Raw genomic sequence first — 25007 nt, forward strand, 5'->3', positions numbered from 1 at the left:
TTGTAAACATTTCATCAGTTAATCTTCCCTGATAGTTTATCAAGTCACATAGCTCCTCCTTCCTTGGAAATAAGGTTTGAATTCATCATTCACAAAACTGAATATTTTTTCAAATATTTCACAGAATTGAGACCTAAAACACACACAACTCAACTTTAAAGTTCAAATTTCCAAATGATAGAAATATGACAGAAGGTAAGACTGATGGTACTTCTTCAGTATTTAAGTGCCTGCTGTAGATTGTCAGAGCCTCCAAAGGGGTGGCATGGTGGCTCAGTGGTTTGCACTGCTGCTTTACAACACCAGGGACCTGGGTTCGATTTCCACCCTTTGGCAACTGTCTGTGTGGAGTTTGCAATTCTCCCCAGGTCTGTGTGGGTTTCCTCTGGGTGCTCTGGTTTCCTCCCACAATCCAAAGATGTGCACGTTGGTGGATTGGCCAAGATAAAGTGTCCAGGGAAGTACAGATTGGGTGGATTGGCTATGGTGGTTAAGGGGATGGGTGTTGGGTCTGGGTGCGATCCTCTTCGGAGGATTCATGCAGATTCAAATGGCTTGCTTCTGCACTGTAGGGATTCTTAGTTAGTAAAAAGCAATGCTTGATAAGTAGTGTCCTTAGACTCAGGTATGAGATCTTGTTCTTAAAATACCATTTCCTCAGTTAGCTGAATGCTAGCTGGCATATTGGTAGGCGATAGTTTGAATCTCAAGAATATTGATGTTTCTGGAGAAAGAAGATATGTTTGGTCAGATGAAGCCGTAGCATTCAGTCAAAAATTAAAAGTATGTTGGAACAAAAGCACTATTCCTGTTACCAAAATTACCCATCTTACATTAAAAACAAAATGATGGTAACTGTATAATAATGAGTGAGAGACAGCTTGAATAAGCTAATAGGTCAGAAATAGGTCTTTGGGAGATATTGGCTTGAAGAAGATATCAGTCAGAAAGGATCTACTCGGCAAGGGTTTCATGAAGTGTGTAGAAAACATTCCATGAAGAGGGGAGTACTGGGCAGCAGTAACATGCCAGTTGATCGTTAGCTATGCTAATGCTGAATGCTAAGCTTTCTAGGCAGAGAAAGCATAGGAGAATGTATGTGGTCTAACACAGCCTGAAGCACATCAATTCCATTACCACAAACTTGCCTGAAGAACCAACAGTGACTTATTTTCTTATACCACACTCTTGCATAAAGCAATAAATAGAAATTTTCTTTGGAAGCTTATGCAAATGAAATAAATCACCATTACAGATTTTACATGGAACTCAGAAAATGAGTTATCCAATATTATCACATTGCACAGTGATAGCAGACAGCTGATGTTCAACTCAAAATTGTCTTTGTAAGAAAGTATTTCTGGAAAATACTTTTGGAAATGGAGCAGAAAGGTCTGTGGAGTCAAAGAATTTGAAGCAGCAAAATTAATTCTCAAAGTTTAATTGTATCAAACAGTAGCATCCATGAAAAGAATTGACACATCTCTTTTGACAACTCTGCAAGACATTTTTTAACCTCCCTCCACTTACTCTTGATGGCAGCACTCAGAAGTGGAAGCTAAGTGAATGACAATTACTGCTTGCACTGAATCAAGTAAATTGCACCTTGCTGTTTCACCACCCTAATGAGTCATAAACCAGGATCAATATATAGAGTTAGCAAGTTATTCCTGGATAACGTTTTTTGCTGTACCTTCCGCAGACAGAGTAGCTAACATAATTAAATGGGATCTCGAGTGTTATGCCATTTTATTATTTGCTTTATTACATAAAATATTGTGAAATTTTGTTTAAACTCAAAACAACAGATTATTGATTAGACATCCAACTGAAGTTCATGCTATTGAATGCTTTTTCAGGACAGTTACTTTCTGCTGCTGCTATGATCAATGGATAATAGTTGGGGAAGGGAATTAAAAACATATTTTACTAAAATTAAATTAATTACAAATTAATCTGAAAGCTGTGAAAAAATGGCATAGATTTTCAGTTTGCCAGCTGAACGGATTAGATGGAAACCCAGTGAAATGTGATTTTCGTTGCAATCTATGGCTCTGAAAAAAGGGTGGATTCTAAAACTGATTCGCGATCCCCAATACCATTTTTATGCTGCAGTGACAGATTGGAAAGCTATCCATGTACATCTGAGATCCTCCATGTTGACTCAACCTACTTAAAATCATTTACACAGCTGGCAACCTACCACCCTGTCACATGCCACCCAACTGTCCTAGCAATGTACCAACTACTTCACCAAACTGCCACCCTATTCAATTACCTCACCCACCTTACACAACTGCAGTTACCTATTCAATCACACAGTCACAAATTCTTAACATTGTTCTATGTGGGACCATCCTGTACTGTGAAGCCTTCAAACAGTTCAAACCATTCACTTTTATTCAGCAACAGCAGAATGACAAACAGACAAATAGAATGTGCCTCTCAGGACAAAAATGGATTGCTTGCTTTTCAAGTGGCAACAAATCTAGTCAATAAATAATCACTGCTCTCATTGTCTGGAACCAAGTGTCTAAGTTGTTGCATCTGACACTGCTGCAGTCTATCAGGCTGAAAGTGATGATCTTCCTGCTCAATGTCCTCACCTTTCTCGTTGCAAGACTGCTGCCACTCTCCCAGCGTGCCAAAGTCCATCACATCCTCTCGTTGTCAGCTCCAGTTGTGATGGTGATAGCATGATTGGATAATGCAACACTTTCTGTCCAGAGTTTACTGCAAGGATGCCCAGACCAATCCAAACATCCGAATCTCATTTTAGCTGGCCTGCTGTCTGCTCTGTCATGGGTCCTGGTTGAAGAATGTGCTGCACTGTTTCCACACTCAGCCTCACGAAAGGAGTAGTGTAATGAAATCATCAGTCATGGTCACAGAGGGTAGCCCTAATCACCCAGCAACAATTCTTGTAAGGCATCTGAACCAGTCATATGAGAGTTCTGAAGATGTGAGCATCATGACAGCTTCAAGGATATGTCACGCAGACTTTTGAGATGTGCTACCGATGATCATAGATCTCTCATGTATGGAATCTTTCTATTGATGAACTCTGCTGCATTATGAAATGGCTTTCTCAATGCAATGTGTGTATAATCTATCACACCCAGCACCTCGGTGGGTGCCAGCTATATTGTTAAAGCTTACTGCTTGGAGTACAGTACTGATTTTGTCACAGGGAAACAATGAAGTAGTATGATGTTGCATGAGTAACAGTCTTGATGCATTTAAGAGTCATAGAGTTGGACAGCACAGAAACAGACCCTTCAGTCCAACTCATCCATGCTGATATCCTAAATTAATTTAGTCCCATTTATCAGCATTTGGCCCATATCCTTCAAACCCTTCCTATTTGTATACCCATCCAAATGCCTTTTAAATGTTGTAATTGTACCAGCCTCTACCACGTCCTCTTGCAGCTCATTCCATACACGTACCACCCTCTGTGTGAAATAATTGCCCCTCAGGTCCCTTTTATATCATTCCCCTCTCATTTTAAACCTGTGCCATCCAGTATTGGATCCCATGTCCTGGGGAAAAAGTCATTGGCTATTTATTCTATCCATGCACCTCATGATTTTATAAATCTCTACAAGGTCGCCCCTCAGCCTCTTTTGCTCCAGAGAAAACAATCCCAGCCTATTCAGCCTTTCCCTATAGTTCAAACCTTCCAACCATGTAAAAGATGATCATCATGGTTAGTGGTTAGTACTGCTGCCTCTGTCTGCGTGGAATTATCACATTCTTCCTGTGTCTGTGTGTGTTCCCACCAGGTGCTCCAGTTTCCTTCCTCAGCCCAAAGATGCTGAAAATGTGTTGCTGGAAAAGCGCAGCAGGTCAGGCAGCATCCAGGGAACAGGAGAATCGACGTTTCGGGCATAAGCCCTTCTTCAGGAAACATCGATTCTCCTGTTCCCTGGATGCTGCCTGACCTGCTGCGCTTTTCCAGCAACACATTTTCAGCTCTGATCTCCAGCATCTGCAGACCTCACTTTCTCCTCAACCCAAAGATGTGCAGGTTAGGTGAATTGGCCATAGTGTCCAAGGTTAGCTATGGGAAATGTGGTTAGGGTTAGGATAGGGTGAGTGGGTTCTGGGTGGGACGCTTTTTGGAGGGTTGGTGTGGACTCGATGGCCTGCTTCCATGTTATTAGGGATTCTATGAACCTGTCTCATTCTATGAGACAGATTCTATGCTCTGTCTGAATGATGCTTAAGCTATCTGGACTCTCATAAGTGAAGGATATTTCTCTGAAGAATATGCATAACTTGCTTTACAAATTTTTTCTGCACCCTTTCAAGTTTAACAACATTTTTTCTATAGCAGGCAGACCAGAATTGAATGCAGTATTCCAAAAGTGGCCTCACCAATATCTTGTACAGCTACATTATAATGTGGTAAATTCTATACTCAATGCACTGACCAATAAAGACAAACATACCAAATGCCGCCTTCACTATCCATTGTACCTGTGACTCCACCTTCAAGGAGTTATGAATCTGCACCCTAAGATCTCTTTGTTTGCCAATGATCTCCAGGACCCTACTATTAACTGAATAAGTCTGGCCCTGATTTGCCTTACCAAAAGGCCTCTCATTTATCTCAATCCATCTGCCATTCATGGGCCCATCTGACCAAGGTCCTGTTGTACTGTCAGTTAACCTTCTTCACTGTCCACTACACCACCAATTTTAATGTCATCTGCAAACTTATTAATTGTATCTCCTATATTCACATTCAAATCGGTTTTATAAATGATAAAAAGCGGTGTTTATAGGTGCATGATTGAGAAACCTCTCACATGAATCCAGTGGCTTCTTGCAAGGAACCAGTTTCAGAAATGTTTATCAGAGCTGCCATCTTGATGGCCACTGGGCCACTTCAGCCCCTGCTCTAGCTTTGTTACTGTGTCCCAGGACATCCTCACTCTGTGTTGACACTTACGTCTTGCTTATCTGGAGAAATTGGCGTCAAGTTCGAAAGACTGGCTCTCCTCTATCTCCACGTTCTGAGGGGGACTTCAAGCTCTGACCTCTTCACATGGAGCATCTGCTGGAGGTTTCTGCAGGTCCTGTAGTTGCTAATATGTCAGGTCCTCCTCCGTTCCTCTCAGCCTTCATTGCAAGACAGTAACAGTGACAATAGGCCCTGCTGTGGCTGGATCCATTAGTTATATTTCCAATGTCCCTGGGAGGGGACCAGAAGGAACAGAATACATCCTAAGTAATGTGAGCTGTCAGCATTCACATTGCTCATAAAAGATGCTTTACCAGACTGCTCCACAGTGAGGCATGGAGAACTCTGATAAGGAGGGGTATGGACTGCCTTAAAATCGTAGTTCAACGTTGAATATTATTCTGATGCAGCACCAGTCATATTGCAAAAAGACAATGCGAGATAGTAAGCACTGTATGAGTTCCAACACGTTCTCCTCCCAGCCCCACATCACCCAAGAAATCCATCATTGCATGTAATAGCATATTGGTGAATACTGACAGTTCAGAGTGAGAGGGAATCAGCTTGGTTTCCCGGTGCAGCCTATGAGACCTTGCGATATCTTTGTGAAATGTGGCCCATAGGTGTCTATGATTACACTTGTCTCACAGATGTGACTATCTTCAGTCTGCAATGACGAATGACATGGTACGATTGGTATGATGCCATGATGGTTGACGACTTCAATCCATTCTGCAAAAGTGCCTAATTAATGCACTCTTCCTTTGAGGGGCCTTCCATCACACTCTCAAGTAGAACCTGTGTGTTCAGATAGGAAATAAAATCCTGACTTTGTCCACTCTGGATGTTATAGCAGCTGTTTTGCATTTACATTTACATGTTGATGCATTGAATAAATATAGCAGGAAATGCCAGCCATATTTGGCACAGTGAGTCTTTGGGCTCAGTCTGGTAATTAAGGGCCTTCCATTTGTTTTCCTTTCTTGGCAGTCCATGCCAGCCCATTAGTACTTATTCTCTGCATGTTCCCATAAACCACCTGGATTTACAATTGCAACTCTCGTCATTACCTCCTGAGCATCACCGTTATAGTTTAACCATACCAAACATTGTGCTGCAATGTCTCTCCACTCACCCTTCAAGGCCCACCCCATTGGTGGTGGTTATTGATGACTCCCTCCATCCCCATAGTATCCATATCCTTCAATGCAGTCATCTCTGCCACCTTGTATATTAAAATTTCCCCCTTCATCATGCTTGTTCCTTCTGCATCCCAAATTGTTGCTTCCAATCTCCAGCACTGATTTCCCCAAATTTCCCAAATACAATATGTTGCCTGACACCATGCTTGACTTCCATTGAGCTAAGAGCAGGAGTGACTAAGGTCTATCCCCCTGAACAATTTGTACAGATAGCTCCAACTAATCACTGATCAGACTCCTGACTGATTTGTGTCTAGCTCCCAAACTGACTTATCACAAGCTCTCTGACTTCAAGTCTGACCATGCACTCAGCATTTTCTGTCGTGATATGAACCCCCAAGCAGTGACTGACTGTATCCCAGCTCCAGGATTGAGATTGGAGTCTGCTCCTACTTACCCTACCTGGGGCCCAATGACTGATGACAGATCTCCTTTACTTGACTAGGGACTACTCCCCTTAGACTTTGATACATGGCTATTTGGTTGAAGCAAGTACAATGTGTTTACTAGTCTAGCTGCTGCCACATGCTATAGAAGTGGGATTGACATAACACAGTGCAGTGCAACAACATGTCCACCCCATTGACTGATGACCATGAAAAGTTGCTTGGTTTTGTGTCTGCGCTAAGCAGCAGGGCAAGACTAAAGTCTTTTAAGGTCTCACTGAGGGAACAAAGTGCAGAAAGGCAAAGCAGGGATGTTGTAGTATCAAAGTAGGTGTGAGTGAGTGAGCGCTAAGAGGGCAAGTTAGTAATCCTGAGATGCAATGTGGTCTAATCTGTGAGCTAACATCCTGGCCCTGTGAGCAAAGTGGTCTTGCAGTAGCACTGTACTGAAAGTGCTGTTGCACTTCATACTGTAAATGGATCAGAGATGTGCCATGAGGATGTGGTGAGCTGGTGTGTCTCAGATGCCAGTGTCCATGGACGGAAGCGTTATGTGCAGTCCCTGTCCTTGGAGATGCAATGGACCTGAGATATTGGTGCCTGTTGTCCAAGATGGAAATCCATACGAAGAGATAATGAGTTGGAGTCACCAGGTAAGCTCTCTTACTTTCATATCAGGAATTATTGCTGTTTAGATTCTAACAGAAGGTGGGAGATTGGGAAACTGCATATTAATGAGGTATGATTAGTTAAGAATGCAATATTAATGTCGGTTGGTGCATATAAATAGGTCTCTTGCTGCTCATTAACATGTATGTCAGGTCTTGCCATTAAACAATTGTTTGGAAAATGGGTCTTCTCGCTGTCTATGTTGACAAGTTCCTCAATGGCCATCTCATGCAATTTTCCCAACTATTTTCTATGGTGGCAATTCCAGGGGAAGCCAGTAAGGAAGTATTACCTGACAAAAATGTGCTTTTTTCCTATGATGAACATTGGCTGGAATTGTTTTAATGCTAATTCAAATATTTGGGCCATGAAGTTTTATTTTTTATTCATTCAGGGATATGGGCTTCTCTGGCTGGGCCAGAATTTATTGTCCATCTCTATTGCCATTGAAGTGACAAGCTGCCCTTTCAATGTTCTGTTTGGTGTAGGTCGCTCCACAATGTGGTTAATGAGGGAGTTCCAGGATTTTAAATCATTAACACGGAATGAAGGGTGATATATTTCCAAGTCAGGATTGTGGGATGTTTGGAAGTGAACTTGCAAGTGGTGATGTTCCTGTATGTCTGCTACCCTTGCCAATCAAGATGATAGTGGTCAAGGGTTTAGAAGATGCTGTCAAAAGAGCTTAGTGAATTTCTGAAGTGCATCTTGTAGATAGTATGCACTGCTATTAGATACGGTGCCAATTAAATGGGCTGTTATGTTCTGGATGGTGTTAAGCTTCTTGAGTGTTGTTGGAGCTGGAGAAATTATCCAGGCAAGTGAAAAATATTCCAGCACACTCCTGGTTCATGCCTTCTAGCTGGTGAACAGGCACTGGGGAGTCAGGAAATGAGTTACTCACTGCAGGGTTCTTAGTCTCTGGTATGTTCTTGTAGCCACAATATTTATACCATTAGTCCAGTTCGTGATGTTTGTGAGTCTGTGCCCAACATCAATGACTGTAAAGTATGACATGAATTAATTCTTATGATGTATAAACCTGCTAAGATCCAATTAACAATATGACGAGACTTGATGAGGATTGAGGTTTCTGTTCCTCCCTTAGACAACAGATGCTTTATCAAGACTGTAAGGTGTGTGACAATTGGAGAGATGAGATTGCAGGAAAGGAACCATCCTGTAGGTACAAAGGCTAATCTAAAAGTGTAACCTCACTCTACCATCTCTGGAGTCATTACTGGATACTGTATGAGTGAATACTGATGTTCTTTCGTGTCTATGAAAGACACAAGATATACACTTATGAGTTGTGAATGTGAGTTTAGTTATTGTAATCTATAAAAAGCAAAAGAATTAAAGTGATACTTCATTCTCAACAATCTATGCAGTCATGTTATCTCATACTTTAAAAGTCAGTCTGAACTGTTTCTAAATGGTTGACTTTTTATTTCATGCTTTTGGTGTACCACATTGTAAAGAGAGCAGTTTATTTGTTGAGACTTTTCATCCATTCATATACTGGGAATCATTAGCATCACAAAAAGTATCAGTCAGACCGTACCCTGTCACAGTGAGTCACACTGTTCATTTATATATATCCACATTGTCAACCTTGTTAGCTTTCAGGTCTTTGAATTTGATCACTGTTGGTTCTGTTGATGTTACAGACTTTAGCGTATTGTTACTTGAATGAAAGAAAAAGATGACATCAAAAATTGGAGTTGATGTGTTGTTCACCCCGCTAATTCCCCAGACCATTGAAATGCAATTTTCATGTAGGCTGTAGTGATGATTAATGTGTCCACCCAAACAAGTCTCAAGATTGCATAAATATGCAAATTGGGAACTTGCAGCCCTACTTTTGTTGACTTCTCCATTGTTGCTAAATTCAGGTTGCTTATTTAACACCCAGTACTGGATGTGCAACAACTTCCTTCAATCAAATATTAAGACGATTGAAGCCATTATTTTTGGTTCCCTCCCCACCTCCTGTCTGAAAATCCATTCCATAATTACTGACTCCTTGTCTTTACCTGACAATACTTTAAGACAAAGGCAGTTCACAATCTTGGTACCACATATGTTTTTAAGGTAAACGCCCAACCTCATATTTGTGCCATCTAAAAGAGTACTTATTATCATCACTGTAACGTCACCTGATATTTCCCTTGTCTCAGCTCACAATGTCTTCAATATCTTTCTTAACTCCAGACACAACAATTCCATGGACTCCGACCTAGTCCCATATATGAACCTTTGTAAACATCAGGTCATCTACATCTCTGTGGCCTGAGTCTTAATTTGAAACAACTTCCATTCAGCCCCCATTCCTGTCAGCCCCCATGCTGTTAACATCATTAGCTCCTGGTCTATGTGAACAGAGCAAGCGAGTTTGATCTCCATAACCAATCAGTTTGAGAATTTTTTTACTTCTTTACAACAAGCTTTCTTGGACTCTTCATGTGGATGCACTGATTACAAAGGTCCAACAACATCTCTCCTTCCTCAGGCAGCAGAGAAAATTTGGCATGACGGCGAATACCCTTGCCAACTTTTATAGGTGCGCCATCGAGAGCATTCTGTCTGGATGTATCACTACCTGGTATGGCAACAGTACCTTTCAAGATCAGAGACGGTTACAGAGAGTGGAGGACTCAGCCCGGACAATCACACAGGCCAACCTCTCACCTATAGAATCCATCTACCAGGCCCGCTGTCAAGGAAAGGCCACCAGCATTCTCAAAAATCCATTTCGTCCTGGCCATGCTTTTCTACAACCTCTACCATCAGGGAGAAGATACAGAAGCCTGAACACACATACCAGCTGGTTTCGAAACAATTTCAACCCTACTGTTGTTAGAATACTGAATGGACTCACAAACTCTTAGCATTCACCTGTATCTGTGTTTAGATTTTTTGCAGCTGTTTACCTGTTATTTACATATCCATGCCAGTTAACTACGTGATTGCCTGTATTGCTCGGAAGACAAAGCTCTTCACTGTGCCTCAGTACACGTGACAATAAATTCAATTCAATTCCAGAATTATGGGGTGGAGGCCTAGTGATGAGAACTGTAGCAGGTAGGGGATGAAATTTGCTTTGGAAATGCTAGGGTTCAGGATTCCTGCATGATGTGATATTCTGACTCCACAATGTGTGTTATGTTGCCTGCCCAGAAGTTAGCTTGTTTGACAGGCTTGATACTCAGTCCAGTGGGGAGCATCCAATCCAATAACTTTATGGTGGGTCTGACCTAAAAATCCTGATTGGGAGCTCCTAGGTATGGGAGGGAGGAAGTCTGAGTGATGGAAGGAACCAATTCAAAGGGAGAAGCCTGGCTTAGCTTCCTGGGGCAGAAAGTGCCTATACTTCCTGTCCTACAAGGAGTACTGTAAATATACTTGTCTCCCTCCACCAAAACTCTCTTGATCTCCCATGGTCTGTTGTGTTACCTTAGCCAGGAAACTCCAAGTTACCCATGTTACCAACATTAATAAATAATTACCTTCCGTCCTGGGAGCAAGTTTGCTGTCTATCTCCTCTCCCATCTCTGTTGAAGTCAATAAACAATGAGTTGGAATCAGAGAGTTGGAAGCAGTTGAGTTTGAGTTTTAAAAACTGAATACTATTTTTGAAGTCTGAAAGAAGAAACCCTAAATATGTAGAAACCAATCTTCAGCGGTAAAGACTTTGACAATTTTAAGACAGCTTGCACCTTGAGCTTATATTTGAATGGACAACACCAATTTCTTTTTCTCTCTGGCAAGTTAAGGTTTCTATCATGTAAGTACCACAACATCATGCTGTTGCAGACTTTATGTTAAAATTCCCAGAGGGGAGAATGATTCAGATAGCGACTTCCTGATTTTCATGGTTAACTTTACATGCGTAATCACCAGATATTTCTGTCTGATTTACTCTTTAATAATAGTGAGGTTTTCTTATATTGAGTCTTGTTTCTAGTGCAGAATCAATGAGATGACATAAACATTTTTAAAAATATCATTAAATTGCTGATATAATTACTATGATCTTATAACTGCGTTCCCATTGCATAAAAAACTTCACGGATTATTCAACTTCTCTTTAACATAACCTGTACCATTAAGAAATCCATTGTAATCTAGTATTAATGTAATGGCAAAGCATGGTGCATGCCATCAGCTAGACTTATTATTTCTGTCTCTGTTCACAGGTTATTGCAGAAGAAATAAGTGGAAACAATGGCTATGTTGAATTGGCCTTCTGTGCCAAGAAACTGGATGATAAGGTACGGTAGATTTTTGAGCACTAAATTTAATAGAATATATATAAGAAAGTGGATTATAAAACTAAAATTCTCAATTGCACAAAGCAGTGCTTTTTATGGTACAATCTAGTTGCATAAATGCCTGAATTTTAAAATAAAGGATTCATTTTTGGAGTTATTGTTCCCTTTATGTAGATTCAATAAAGCAGGATATGAATATCAAATCTCACTAAGATAATTAAAGTGCTCAAGAGAGGTGATAATTAAACTTTGATGGTTTGTTGCTTCTGAATAACATTATGTGCAATAATGCTTTCTCAAATCACCATACTCACTTTAAGACTCATATTTCATTTCATAAGACAGCCATAACTACATTTTAATCAGATCTATACAAAGTACATTTTGGAGGATGACTCAAATGGATTTCCATCTTGCAAACAGACAGATTTAGACATGGAGAGACTTTCCATTTTGTAGCAAGAAAATGGGATAGATGCCATTTATATCAGCTTTCCACCAAACAGAGATTTTTCAGAATAGTATTGCATTTGTTAACCCTTACACAGTTTGTCCATTAAACAAATAATTTAATTGTATGATAATGAGGGCCGATTTCCTGCTTTTACACTTTCAAAGTACACAAGGTAACATAAAGGGTGAGTTTCCCTGCATCTGGCCCCTTTTACTTATATCACTTAAGTGGATACTTGACACCATCCTGTTTACACCTCAGAATTCTCAGCCTTTGATCTGCTGCTATAGTTGCATATTTATATGGTTGGTGGAGTTCACTGTCTGGTTATGGGGACCCTTCCTGGATATTGGTAATTAGGAAAGTCAGTGATGACAATCGAGTCGTATGACACAAGGAGATGGCTAGAATCTCTTCTTGAAGATGGTCATTGCCTGGGACTTGTGTGATGTGAATGTTACTTGTAACTTTGCAGCTCAATCTGCACATTATCTCCTTCTTGCTACATGTTGACATGGATTGGTTCATTATCTGATAGTCACAGTAGGATAGTGGGAATGTCAGGAGGAGTTTACATTTTCTTTTGTTGTATTGTCTAACTCTATTTTCTTTAATAATTTTGTGTTCCATGTCAAATTACATAGCTCATCTGTCCCAATTGTCATTTCAAGATCTTGATATATATTTGGTCAACTGACCTTGGTAATAGCAGAATTTTCTTAATATCATTTCAGGATCTTTTCAGCAAATCAGATCCTTTCTTGGAGATATACAGGATGAATGATGATGAATCTGAGCAACTTGTCTACAGGACAGAGGTGTGTGGAATGCTTTAGAAGAATATCTAGGATTACTGTACAACACACAAACCATAGAAGATAAAACACTTTACTCAATGATGATGGAGGAGAAAGTGAGGACTGCAGATGCTGGCGATCAGAGCTGAAAATGTGTTGCTGGAAAAGCGCAGCAGGTTAGGCAGCATCCAAGGAGCAGGAGAATTGATGTTTCCTGAAGAAGGGCGCATGCCCGAAATGTCGATTCTCATGCTCCTTGGATGCTGCCTGACCTGCTGCGCTTTTCCAGCAACACATTTTCAGCTCATCAATGATGATGGAATTAATATGGAATATGAAATTTAAAGCCTATGGTAAGCAATGGTAACAAAGTTACATGATCTATTCAGAAAGAAATATAATAGAAAATATTCATTTAAAGGTTGCTTTTATGTAACTTTAATATTTTATGCCTCTTTAAATATTTGTTTTTGAATTATGAATTCCTCATTCATAATTTTAAATAACATTTTATTTTTAACTGACTATTTTCCTTGAATATTAACGAGGAAAATAGGCTGCAAGTTTTATTGGAGTTGAGTAGATGAAAGAGGCAAAGCTGTCTAAAACATGAAGCTAGAATTGTGCTACTTGGTCACTCAAAGAGCAGTTGAGAGAAATCGACCAGTATTCCTAATACCTCTAAACAAGAGAAATGGCGTGGAGACCAATTCTAAAAAGTGAAACATCATACACTTACAATTTTCATTATCTATATACCAGGAAAGATCTAAAGAGAAAGCTAAGAAGAGCCAAAAAGGGGCATAAAAAGTTGTTGGTGGATAGGATCAAGAAAAACCCTAAGGCTTTCTATAGCTATATCAGGGATAAGAGAATGATAAGAGTAAGATGAGGGACAATCAAGCATAGTAGTGGAAAGTTGTGCATGGAGTCAGAGGAGATAAGGAAATTGCTAAATGAATACTTTTCGTCAGTATTCACATTAGAAAAAGGCAATATGGTCAAGGGAAATACTGAGATACAGGCTACTAGACTCGATGGGATTGAGGTTCAAATGGAAGAAGTGTTAGCAATTCTGGAAAGTGTAAAAATAGATAAGTCCCCTGGACCAGATGAAATTTATCCCAGGATTTTCTGGAAAGCCAGGGAGGAGATTGCTGAGCCTTTGGCTTTGATCTTTACATCGTCACTGTCTATAGGATTAGAGCCAGAAGACTGGAAGATAGCAAATAGACAATAGACAATAGGTGCAGGAGTAGGCCATTCTGCCCTTTGAGCCTACACCACCATTCAATATGATCATGGCTGATCATCCTTAATCAGTATCCTGTTCCTGCCTTATCCCATAACCCTTGATTCCACTATCCTTGAGAGCTCTATCCAACTCTTTCTTAAATGAATCCAGAGACTGGGCCTCCACTTCCCTCTGGGGCAAAGCATTCCACACAGCCACCACTCTCTGGGTGAAGAGGTTTCTCCTTATCCCTGTCCTAAATGGTCTACCCCGTATTTTTAAGCTATGTCCTCTGTTCGGCACTCACCCATCAGCGGAAACATGTTTCCTGCCGCCAGAGTGTCCAATCCCTTAATAATCTTATATGTCTCAATCAGATCCCCTCTCAGTCTTCTAAACTCAAGGGTATACAAGCCCAGTCGCTCCAGTCTTTCAGTGTAAGGTAATCCCGCCATTCCAGGAATTGACCTCGTGAACCTACGCTGCACTCCCTCAATAGCCAGAATGTCTTTCCTCAAATTTGGAGACCAGACCTGCACACAGTACTCCAGGTGTGGTCTCACCAGGGCCATGTACAGCTGCAGAAGAACCTCTTTGCTTCTATACTCAATCCCTCTTGTTATGAAGGCCTTCTTCACTACCTGCTGTACCTGCATGCTTACCTTCATTGACTGGCGTACAAGAGCACCCAGATCTCTCTGTACTGCTCCTTTACCTAAATTGATTCCATTTAGGTAGTAATCTGCCTTCCTGTTCTTGCCACCAAAGTGGATAACCATACATTTATCCACATTAAACTGCATCTGCCATGCATTTGACCACTCACCTAGGTCACCCTGTAATCTCCTAACATCCTCATCACATTTGTTCACTAACTTCCTATGTGGGACCTTATCAAAAGCTTTCTGAAAGTCCAGGTACACTACATCTACTGGATCTCCCTCGTCCATCTTCAGAGTTACATCCCCAAAAATTCCAGAAGATTAGTCAAGCATGATTTCCTCTTCATAAATCCATGCTGATTCTGACCTATCCTGTTACTCCCTTGTTCAAGAATGGGAGTAGAGACGACCCTGGAAATTATACACCTGCGAGCTTTACTCCGGCTGTGGGTAAAGTGTTAGAAAGGGTTATGAGAGAGAGGAATTATAATCATCTGGAAAGGAATAAGTTGATTAGGGATAGTCAACAAGGTTTTTGAAGGGTAGGTCGTGCCTCACAAACCTTATTGAGTTCTTTGAGAAGGTGACCAAACAAGTGGATGAGTGTAAAGCAGTTGATGTGGTATATATGGATTTCAGTAAAGTGTTTGGTAAGGTTCCCCATAGAAGACTATTGCACAAAATCACCTTCTGAGGAAAAAGGCTTTCACTGTCCAACCTATCTAACCTTGTGATTGTGTTATATATCTCAATTAAATCACTTCTCAACCTTATTCTCTTTAACGAAAGGGATGGGATTTATCGGTTTGGATCAGAAATTGGCTGGAAGAAGGTAGAAGGTGGTGATTGATGGGAAATATTCATCCTGAAATTCAGTTACTAGTGGGGTACTGCAAGGATCTATTTTGGGTCCACTGTTGTTTATCATTTTTATAAATGACCTGTATGAGAGCATAGAAGGATGGGTTAGTAAATTTGCAAATGACACTAAGATCAGTAGAGTTGTGGATAGTGACGAAGGATGTTGTATGTTACAGAGAAACATAGATAAGCTGCAGAGCTGGGCTGAGAGGCGACAAATGGATTTTAAGCGGAAAATGTGAAGTGATTCACTTTGGAAGGAGTAACATGCATGCAGGTTACTGGGCTAATGGTAAGATTCTTGGTAGTGTAGGTGAGCAGAGAGATCTCTGTGTCCAGGTACATAGATCCCTGAAAGTTGTCACCAGGGTGATCTGGTTGTTAGGAAAGCATACGGTGTATTAGCTTTTATTGGCAGAGAGATTGAGTTTCAGAACCATTAGATCATGCTGTGGCTGCACAAAACTCTGATGTGGTCACATTTGGAGTGTTGCATTTGGTTCTGGTGACTGCATTATAGGAAGAATGTGGAAGCTTTGGAAAAGGCTTAGAGGAGATTTACTAGGGTGTTGTCTGGTATGGAGGGAAGATCTTATGAGGAAAAGCTGAGAGACTTGAGCCTGTTTTTGTTAGAGAGAAGAAGGTTGCGAGGTGACTTAATTGAGATATAAGATAATCAGAGGGTTAGATAGGTTGGACAGTGAAAGCCTTTTTCCTCAGTTGGTGAAGGCTAGCACAAGGCGACATAGCTTTAAATAGAGCAGTGATAGATATAGGACAGATAGAGGTAATTTCTTTACTTAGTGAGTAGTAGGGGCGTGGAATGCACCGCCTGCAACAGTAGTAGACTCGACAACTTTAAGGGCATTTAAATAGTGATTGGATAGGCATATGGACGAGAATGGAATAGTGTAGGTTAGGTGGGCTTCAGATTGGTTCCACAGGTTGGTGCAACATTGAGGGCCGAAGGGCCTGTACTGCGCTGTAATGTTCTATATGTTCTATGTTATGTCATTTAAATGGAACATTTTGTCTAAATAAAACTAAACATTCTCATTCTAATCAGTGGTTTTATTTGTATTATCCTTGCCCAATGCTGTAATAAAAGTGCAATAATGTTGTATCCTTCAAAGAAATCACATTTTTAATGAACTTATGTATTTCACTGAGGCTTGGTGCATTTATTACAGAATTACAAATTTGAGTACCTGCACCCTTCAAAATAAATACACGTAAGGAACAAAATTCCTTTAATCAAATGATATTGGACAGAACGTTTAGCAAAACAGGCTTTAGGTTTTACATACTTAAACCAAAGAAGATTTCTATGATGGTAGAAACATTTCATAATCCATGGTCTAGATTGCTTTGATATTATGAAGATTGCAAAACAAATGACACTATCAAAGAAATGTTCGTGTTCTTGTCACTCAAATCCAGCAGGCTAGTATAATGTGTGTCACCTTTGTCTCCAGAATAATGGTTTTACTCTTTTAATTGCCTATTTATGAAGTAATAGAGCTGGAAAGACTAATGAACAAATTCCATTACTAGCCTAAAAAGACTATTTAAAATGATTGCATCTGACATTCCTCATTACAGCTGTCAATAATAGAACTAAATCATTTTCCAAACTGCTTATTATATTTTTTTGACATGCAGAGTGTTTCAATTTGTAATTAGTATATGCCTAAGACATACATTTACATAAATGTTGGAAATTTTCCAAGTTAACTGGTGATCTTCAGATTTAAAGAGAAGTACTGAAAACTGATGAGATAAAGTAGACTAAATGCCAACTCAATATGCCAAAGGTTTCAGTGAAGATTCGTATTTGGGTTGTGGTTGGAGTTGTTGGTTTGCTGGCCGAGCTGGTTGATTTTCTTGCAAATGTTTTGTCCCCCCCCTGGGTGACATCTTCAGTGAAGTGTAGCCTCAGGATGAAGTGCTGTTGTTGTGATCTGTCCTGAATTTATACGGTTCTGTCTGTTGTGGCGGGTGGTTCTACTTCCAGTTTTCTATTGTAGTGGTCTGAGGATGGGGTCTATGTGACAAAAGCAGCCATTAAAATGTTGAGGTTGTAATTTTTTGTTATGATTAGATGTACGTTCAACTTTTAGGCAGTAGTAGTGCCTTTCTAAATAGAATTGGTGAAATACTTGAAGGGGAAATCTTTGCAGGACAATGGGGAAAGGAATGGGAATGGAACTCCTTCGAAAGCTCTTCTGAGCAATTTGGGCTGAATGTCCTCCAGATGCTCTATCATTCTACGATTCCATAATGTGCTTTCCTATATTTTCCTTTAAATCTACAGGCAGATTTCAAACACCCCATAAATATGAAAAATACATTAACTGTTAATGGGTAACAGGATGTTCAAGAACTTTATCTGAGCGTATTAATGATTCATTAAAAATCATAGTAAGTGGCATGCCTGACTACAGATTGGAAAATCAGTTGTGACAGTTTTAAAATAAAATTTCCCCAATAATTCACTTTGACGTCATGGAGCATGAATAGTATCTGCAAAGTAATTACCTTTTGTGGCCAACAGATTGAGCACGAAGTGACTAGTTTTCTACACAAGGAAAGGAGTAATTTTCAGTTTTCTTTATAATATATTTGTTTGCACTCACATTTAATTTGGACATTTAGTTTCTTAGGACTACATTGAATTCATCTAAATCATCCAAAAAGTAAGTATATGTTGGGTTGTGTTTTATAGGGTGCCACATTCCTTGCCCCCAACACCTGACAAAAATGTTAGGTGCCCATCTATCAATAAACCAGCTGCCCTGCAGCTATTTTACACTGAAAACAACATGAATTGTCCAAGGTTGAGATTTATGTCCTTATCTGGGAGGAAATCTCGCCTTAGAGAGCTGGTGGCCACTGCTGATACTGTAAATCAGTTCCTGAAACAGAACACATTATGGAAAACAAACCGAAAGTGCTGGAGAGATACGGTATGTCTGGCAACATCTGCAAATAAAGAAGCAGGTTTTAGAGTCCAATATGTTGGCAGGGAGGAAGTTAAAGACTGACAGATTTCAAAGGCAAGATTTCCTCTTCAAATCAGGAGACAGGGCAAGTGATCCCCAAAGGAAGTCTCACCCTTTCTCAACACCAGCCAGTGCAGTAAGAGCTGCCATGGCACTTAGCTTGTCTGGGCTTTCCTTGGTGAAAGTAAAATAACCACAGAGATGAATGAGATAGTTAAATTGCCATTAATTGGCCACTTAAAGGCCGCAATAGTCTCAAGGACAGGCCTGGCACCACCTCTGTCCACTGTATAGTTGGAAAAAGGCAGTTAGGCACAAGACAAGCAGGGCATGTGATGCATTTTATGAGAACTCATTTTTAAATTTGCCAAAGGAATGCTATAAAATCATGTCCTTTTGCTTTGTTTTGTGTGAGATTGACTAAAACTGAGTGTAATGTGATGTGTGCTTTTCTTCTTTATTCTCCACCAGGTTATCAAGAACAACTTGAATCCTGTGTGGGAACCCTTTAAAGTTTCCTTGAGCTCACTCTGTAGTTGTGATGAAAAGAGACAGCTAAAGGTACAGATTCATGTTGAATATTTACTTCTGCACGAGTTCAAACGGAAGACAGTGTTCTCAACAGAATGTGTTTTTATTGTTTGTTATTGGAAAATCACTTTGTAACCTTTTGTGTGGACAATAATTCAGTTGAAGCTAATTGTTTCCTTGGCACATGTTTCTCTTCTTGTCATTGTAAAAAGTTGAGTCAGAATCAATAGTAGTTTGCAACATTTTGAACCAGATTTTCAACTTTTTGTCCAAATATGAAGCTATCATTAAAGATTGGTGGCTCATTTTGTTTTTAAAAGCCTGCTTTTTGGTGTCATCATAGAATCATAGAATCCCTACAGTGCAGATAGAGGCCTAGTCTTCACCACTTCTCTAAAGAGCATCCCAACCAGACCAATAAAAACCCCTTACATTAACCATGCTAACCACCTAGCCTGCATATCCCTGGGCAGTACAGGGCAATTTAGCATGGCCAGGCTACCTACCCTATAAGGTTGTTTTTGCAAGTGATGTGGTTGGTTTGCAGGTGCAACAACTAATTAGGAAGGCAAATGGAATTTTGTCCTTCGTTGCTAAAGGGATTGAGTTTAAAAGCAGAGAGGTTATTTCGCAGCTGTACAGGGTGCTGGTGAGGCCACACCTGGAATACTGTGTGCAGATTTAGTCTCCTTACTTGAGAAAGGATGTACTGGCACTAGAGGGGGAGTAGAGGAGATTCACTGGCTGATTCTAGAGAGTTGATGGGGTTGGCTTATGAGGAAAGACTGGGTAGACTGGGATTATATTCATTGGGATTTAGAAGAATGAGGAGGGATCTTATAGAGACATCTGAAATTATGAAGGGAATAGATAAGATAGAAGCAGAGAGGATGTTTCCACTTGGAAAAAGTAAGAGCTGCAGATGCTGGAGTATCAAGAGTCAAGAGTGTGGTGCTGGAAAAGCACAACAGGTCAGGCAGCATCCAAGAGCAGGAGAATCAAAGTTTCAGACTAGAACAAGAGGGCATAGCTCAAAATTAAGGGCAGCAGACTGTATTGAGGAGCAACCTCTTTACTGAAAGAGTTGTAAGTCTGTGAAATTCCCTGCCCAGTGAAGTAGTTGAGGCTTCCTCATTGAATATTTTTAAAACTAAAATAGATAATCTTTTGAACAGTAAAGGAATTGGTGAGAGGACAGATAACTGGAGCTGACGCAACAACAAGATCAGCCTTGAAGAGCCAGATAGCCTACTCCTGCTCCTAGTTCTTATGTTCTTAGGTTCTATCTTTGGACTGTGGGAGGAACCCAGTGTATCCAGTGGAAACCCATGCAGTCACGGGGAGAATGTGCAAGCTCCCAAACACAGACTCCGAAGGCTGAAACCTGGGACCCCAGCATTGAGAGGCAGCAGTGCTAGAACTGTGCCACCCTAAATTATTAACCATTGAAATTAGTGGCAAGCTAAAAAATCTATAGCAAGATCAATAAGTTGATTGTACTATTGCCAAGCATCAGCAATGGGCACTGCTAATGCTGAGATTTGGAAAAAAAATTACATTTTATTTTTAACTTTAAATCTTTCATCCTTCATAAGATTTATTCTTGACAATAAATTAATTTCTTTGGAATGTACAAAATTTCTATAATTTCCACAAGATGTTTCCTTTCCCTGCTTCTTCACCTTCCTCAATAAACATTCCTATATGTCAATTTGGGAATTACAGTTCTCTCAATTAACAAGTGTTATTATTGTGATATTTTATTGTTCATTACTTTTTTGCAAGCATTAATCCAACTGTCTACTAAAACCAAAGTTGGGGGAATGCTACAGTGTGTGTTTGTTTTAGATTTTTGGCTTTTTTATTTTAGGCAATGTTTGCCAATTACTAAGATTATTGTTTTAATTTTGTATCAGTGATGATTCAACAGTGATTAATATTATTCTTTTAGTTCTTTTTGGTACTTCTTGGCATTTTAGAAGAAAAATATTCAATGAAATGGAGCTACTAAGTAGAGTCAGATCTGTTCTGTACTTCTTCTGTCTCTTTGAAATCAAAATAGTTTTCTTTGATGATCATGAGTATTTTCAGATTGTAATTGTACCTGAGAACTTGACAAACTGAATTTCTGAGTGATGAGCATGTGTGTAAATTCGCAGATGTCCTTTGTTCTATATTCATTAAATGGAACAGCTGTCACCTAAACACCTGTGTGTCATACTGATTTTTACCCAGCCAGATAAAACACTAATGAAACTTCCTCTTTGTTTAACAATGGAGGGTACTCCATGCTCTTTCCCCACTTGACCTATCTGCCTACAAACTTTAATTGTGAGTGGCAAAGGCATTTGCCCAATCCAATAGGTCCTCATTAAAAACGCAGTCTTTACTGCCATGACATCCTTCAGGCCTGATCTGCTATTTCGACTTGAAGACTAAAGGGGAATAGGAATGGCTGCCCTGGCCAAATCTATCACAAACAGCAATCACTAACAGGATAATCTAATGATACTTTTAAGTTAGTTTGTTAGAATCAGGATGACGACTCAGAACAAGGCCTGCAGTGCTGTAGACGTTATTGACATCCAGCATTCCATCACCTCTCTGGAATGTGATTGCTCTGCTGAATATCACTGATCCACTTGCTTGTGTCAGGAAAGAAATCTCTCATTCCCTGGTCACAGTTCCCTTCTGCCAGTCAGTCAAGCAACCAATTCTGTCAATTTCTTGACTGTTTTGGTCTTTAACCAACATTAAATTAGTCGTTACATCTACTTTAGTCGCATGTTGATTCTTGTCAACCAAATTCCATATTGTCCTCCGAAAATACGTAACTACCCACTTCTCTGCATTAAATATCATCTGATATTGGTAGGCCCTTCTGAAGACACCTAGAGTCTTTCCCACATTGAACTCTGTTCCCTAATTTTGGATGTTGTGCGAATTTTGAAATTGTACTCTCTATACCCAAACTCTGATTATATAATCACTCTGAAAGAAGCAATGATATCACTTGTAACCCCAGGGGAACATCATTGTTAGTACCTGTCCAATCTGAAAATATTGATAAATCACTGTGTTCTGTCCTTTAAATAACTTCGACAATACATACCAAATTGACATATAGGAGTGTTTAATGAGGAAGGTGAAGAAGCAGGGAAAGTACATACCAACATACTTTTTGCATAGCACTTCATCAAACACATTTTGAGAATTTACATAAAGATAACATCCATGGCATTTCTTTATTAATAAATTCTGATATTTCTACAAATAACTCTTTTGTTTCTTTCATGTTTTATTGAATTCAAAGATCAAGCAAAGAGAAAGACTAAAGCAAAAAAAAGCAAATACATAGAAAAATGCTCAAACTAGAAAGAAACATCTAAAAGTGAAAAGTGAATCTTAAAATATCAAAACAGTGCATTAAAATATTATATATTCGTGTGTATTAACTGTACATAGTGGTCAGTTAGCTGGATGGCTGGTTCAAACTGTATTTACTACGATGGTCCCACCTTCTCAACCTTTCCTATTGCCTGAGATGTGGTGACCCTCAGGTTAAACCACCACCAGGCATCTGTCTCTATGAGAGAGCAGCCCTATGGTCCTCTGGGACTATAGCAACTGTATCTTTATTATTCTTATGCTCAAGTAAAACATAAGAAGGGGTGATAGAACAGTTTTATTGAGTTTATAACTTTTTCTTGGCAAGTCTAAATTTTAAAGTAAATTCAAATATAATTTTGCTCTTGCATTTCCATATATTTTTGATCAATGGTAGTGCATTGAACCCCATTGCTCTTTATAAAGTGACATTTCTTTTTCAGCAACTTCTTTGTTGGCATATAACCAGAGTTCAGACCTCAGGGTATTACAGAAAATCGTTCTTGAAGTTCATAATTTCTTCATGATTATTGAGATTGATTCTGTAACTTTGGCAAAAGATCAGTGGCAACTCTTGCTGCATGCAATAATTTCTCAGCCTCCTTACTACAGTGTGGTGCAATCCTTGGGTAGATGAGATTGAATATTATTAGTGCAATTAGCAATAAATAGAAACATAAGTTAACCAGTCGCACATTCTCCATGCCAAGTCTGCAGATTTTAAATGTACCCGGGCTCACTTGTTTCCCTTTATCTGTATTGCAATATATTGGCTATGCCATAGCCTGTCTAATCAATCATTGAAATTATTTTAAAGATGTTCTTATTGCCCTTAAGTTCAATCACTGGTTCATGTGTTGAATGTTAACAATGTATTTTCTAGTCTTCATCGGAGCCCTTATTCATGAATAGCTTGAACAATGTGGTGAAAACTATTAGTCCTCAGCTAGAGGTCTCACCACTTCTCTGTCGCATATGTTACGATGTTACCACCTTCGACAAAGGAGTCTCCAAAATGTCCACCTTCTTCCTCAACTGAGGATTCCCCAGCACTATTGTTGAAAGTGCCCTCAGCCAGGTCTGACCCATTTCCCATTCTTAGGCACTCACTCCCTCTCTTCGCTCCTGCAAAAGCAATAGGGTCCCTCTTGTCCTTACCATTCGACCAGCATCCACATCCAGAGGATAATTAGCTGCAATTTCCGCCATCTCCAATGGGATGCCATCACCAGACACACATTGCCCCCCACCTCCCACGTCAGCCTTCCACAGGGACCATTCCCTCTGGTTCACCTTGGTTCACTCTTCCTTCACATCCAACACCACCCCAACCCCACCCCACCCCCACAGCCCCACAGCACGTTCCACCTCAACTGCTGAAGGTGTAACACCTGCCCATTTACCACCTCCTCCTCCGTATCCAACGGCTCAAGTATACCTTCCAGGTGAAGCAGTACTTCACCTGCACTTCCCACAATCTAGTCTACTGCATTCGCCGCTCACAATGTGGTCTCTTCTACATTAGGGAAATGAAACATAGACTGGGTGACCACTTTGCAGAACACTTGCATTCTGCCTGCAAAACATACTCTGAACTTCCAGTTGCCATCCACTTTAACACACCACCCTGTTCCCAGGCCAACATCTCTTTCTCAGGCTTGCTGCAGTGCTCCAGTGAAGCTCAGCACAAGCTGGAAGAATATCACCTCATGTTCAACTTGGGGATCCTGCAGCCTTCAGACTTTTTATTGAGTTCAATAACTTTAGGGCTTGAGCTCTCCCATATAATTACTCCTACCACCACACACCTGGCCTTGGTATCATATGGTCTGCTATTATACACAGCCCATTGTTAGCCACTAACGGTCCCCATTAATAGCTATTCACCCTCCTAGCCCTATCATTATCCACTCTTTGTCCAACTGCTCTTCTCTCTCTTTGGGTTCTATCTCAACCTACCATTTATTCCTTACACCCTCCGCAGACCATGTCTCCATCTTGTAAACCAAAATTTTCCTAGCTACCATCAATTCTGAGGAAGAGTCACTGGACCCGAAACCTTATTTCTCTCCACTGCTGCCGAACATGCTGAGCTTTTCCAGCAATTTCTATTTTTGTCCCACCACTCTATTTATAGAGTCATAGATTGAGTCATAGAGATGTACAGCATGGAAACAGACCCTTCGGTCCAACCTGTCCACACCGACCAGATATCCCAACCCAATCTAGTCCCACCTGCCAGCACCCGGCCAAACCCTTTCTATTCATATACCCATCCAAATGCCTCTTAAATGTTACAATTGTACCAGCCTCCACTACTTCCTCTGGCAGCTCATTCCATACATGTACCACCCTCTGTGTGAAAATGTTGCCCTGTAGGTCTCTTTTATATCTTTCCCCTCTCACCCTAAACCTATGCACTGTAGTTCTGGACTCCCCGACCCAGGGAAAAGACATTGTCTATTTACCCTATCCATGCCGCTCATAATTTTGTAAAGCTCTATAAGTTCACCCCTCAGCCTCCGACACTCCAGGGAAAACTGCCCCAGCCTGTTCAGCCTCTCCCTATAACTCAAATC

General features: G+C 40.2%; 1 protein-coding gene across 1 annotated transcript in view; it reads left to right on the forward strand.

Annotated features, from left to right (window-relative positions):
* cpne7 (copine VII) overlaps window positions 1–25007 on the forward strand; it is a 147659-nt gene that overhangs the window by 70963 nt on the left and 51689 nt on the right. Inside the window, exons 5-7 of the mRNA XM_043706786.1 lie at window positions 11426–11500; window positions 12689–12772; window positions 18982–19071. Of these exons, the coding sequence (XP_043562721.1) occupies window positions 11426–11500; window positions 12689–12772; window positions 18982–19071 (249 nt within the window). The remainder of the gene's footprint in view (window positions 1–11425; window positions 11501–12688; window positions 12773–18981; window positions 19072–25007) is intronic.

This window comes from Chiloscyllium plagiosum, chromosome 17 (genome assembly GCF_004010195.1).
Source record: "Chiloscyllium plagiosum isolate BGI_BamShark_2017 chromosome 17, ASM401019v2, whole genome shotgun sequence".
In the NCBI taxonomy this organism is placed as follows: Eukaryota; Metazoa; Chordata; class Chondrichthyes; order Orectolobiformes; family Hemiscylliidae; genus Chiloscyllium; species Chiloscyllium plagiosum.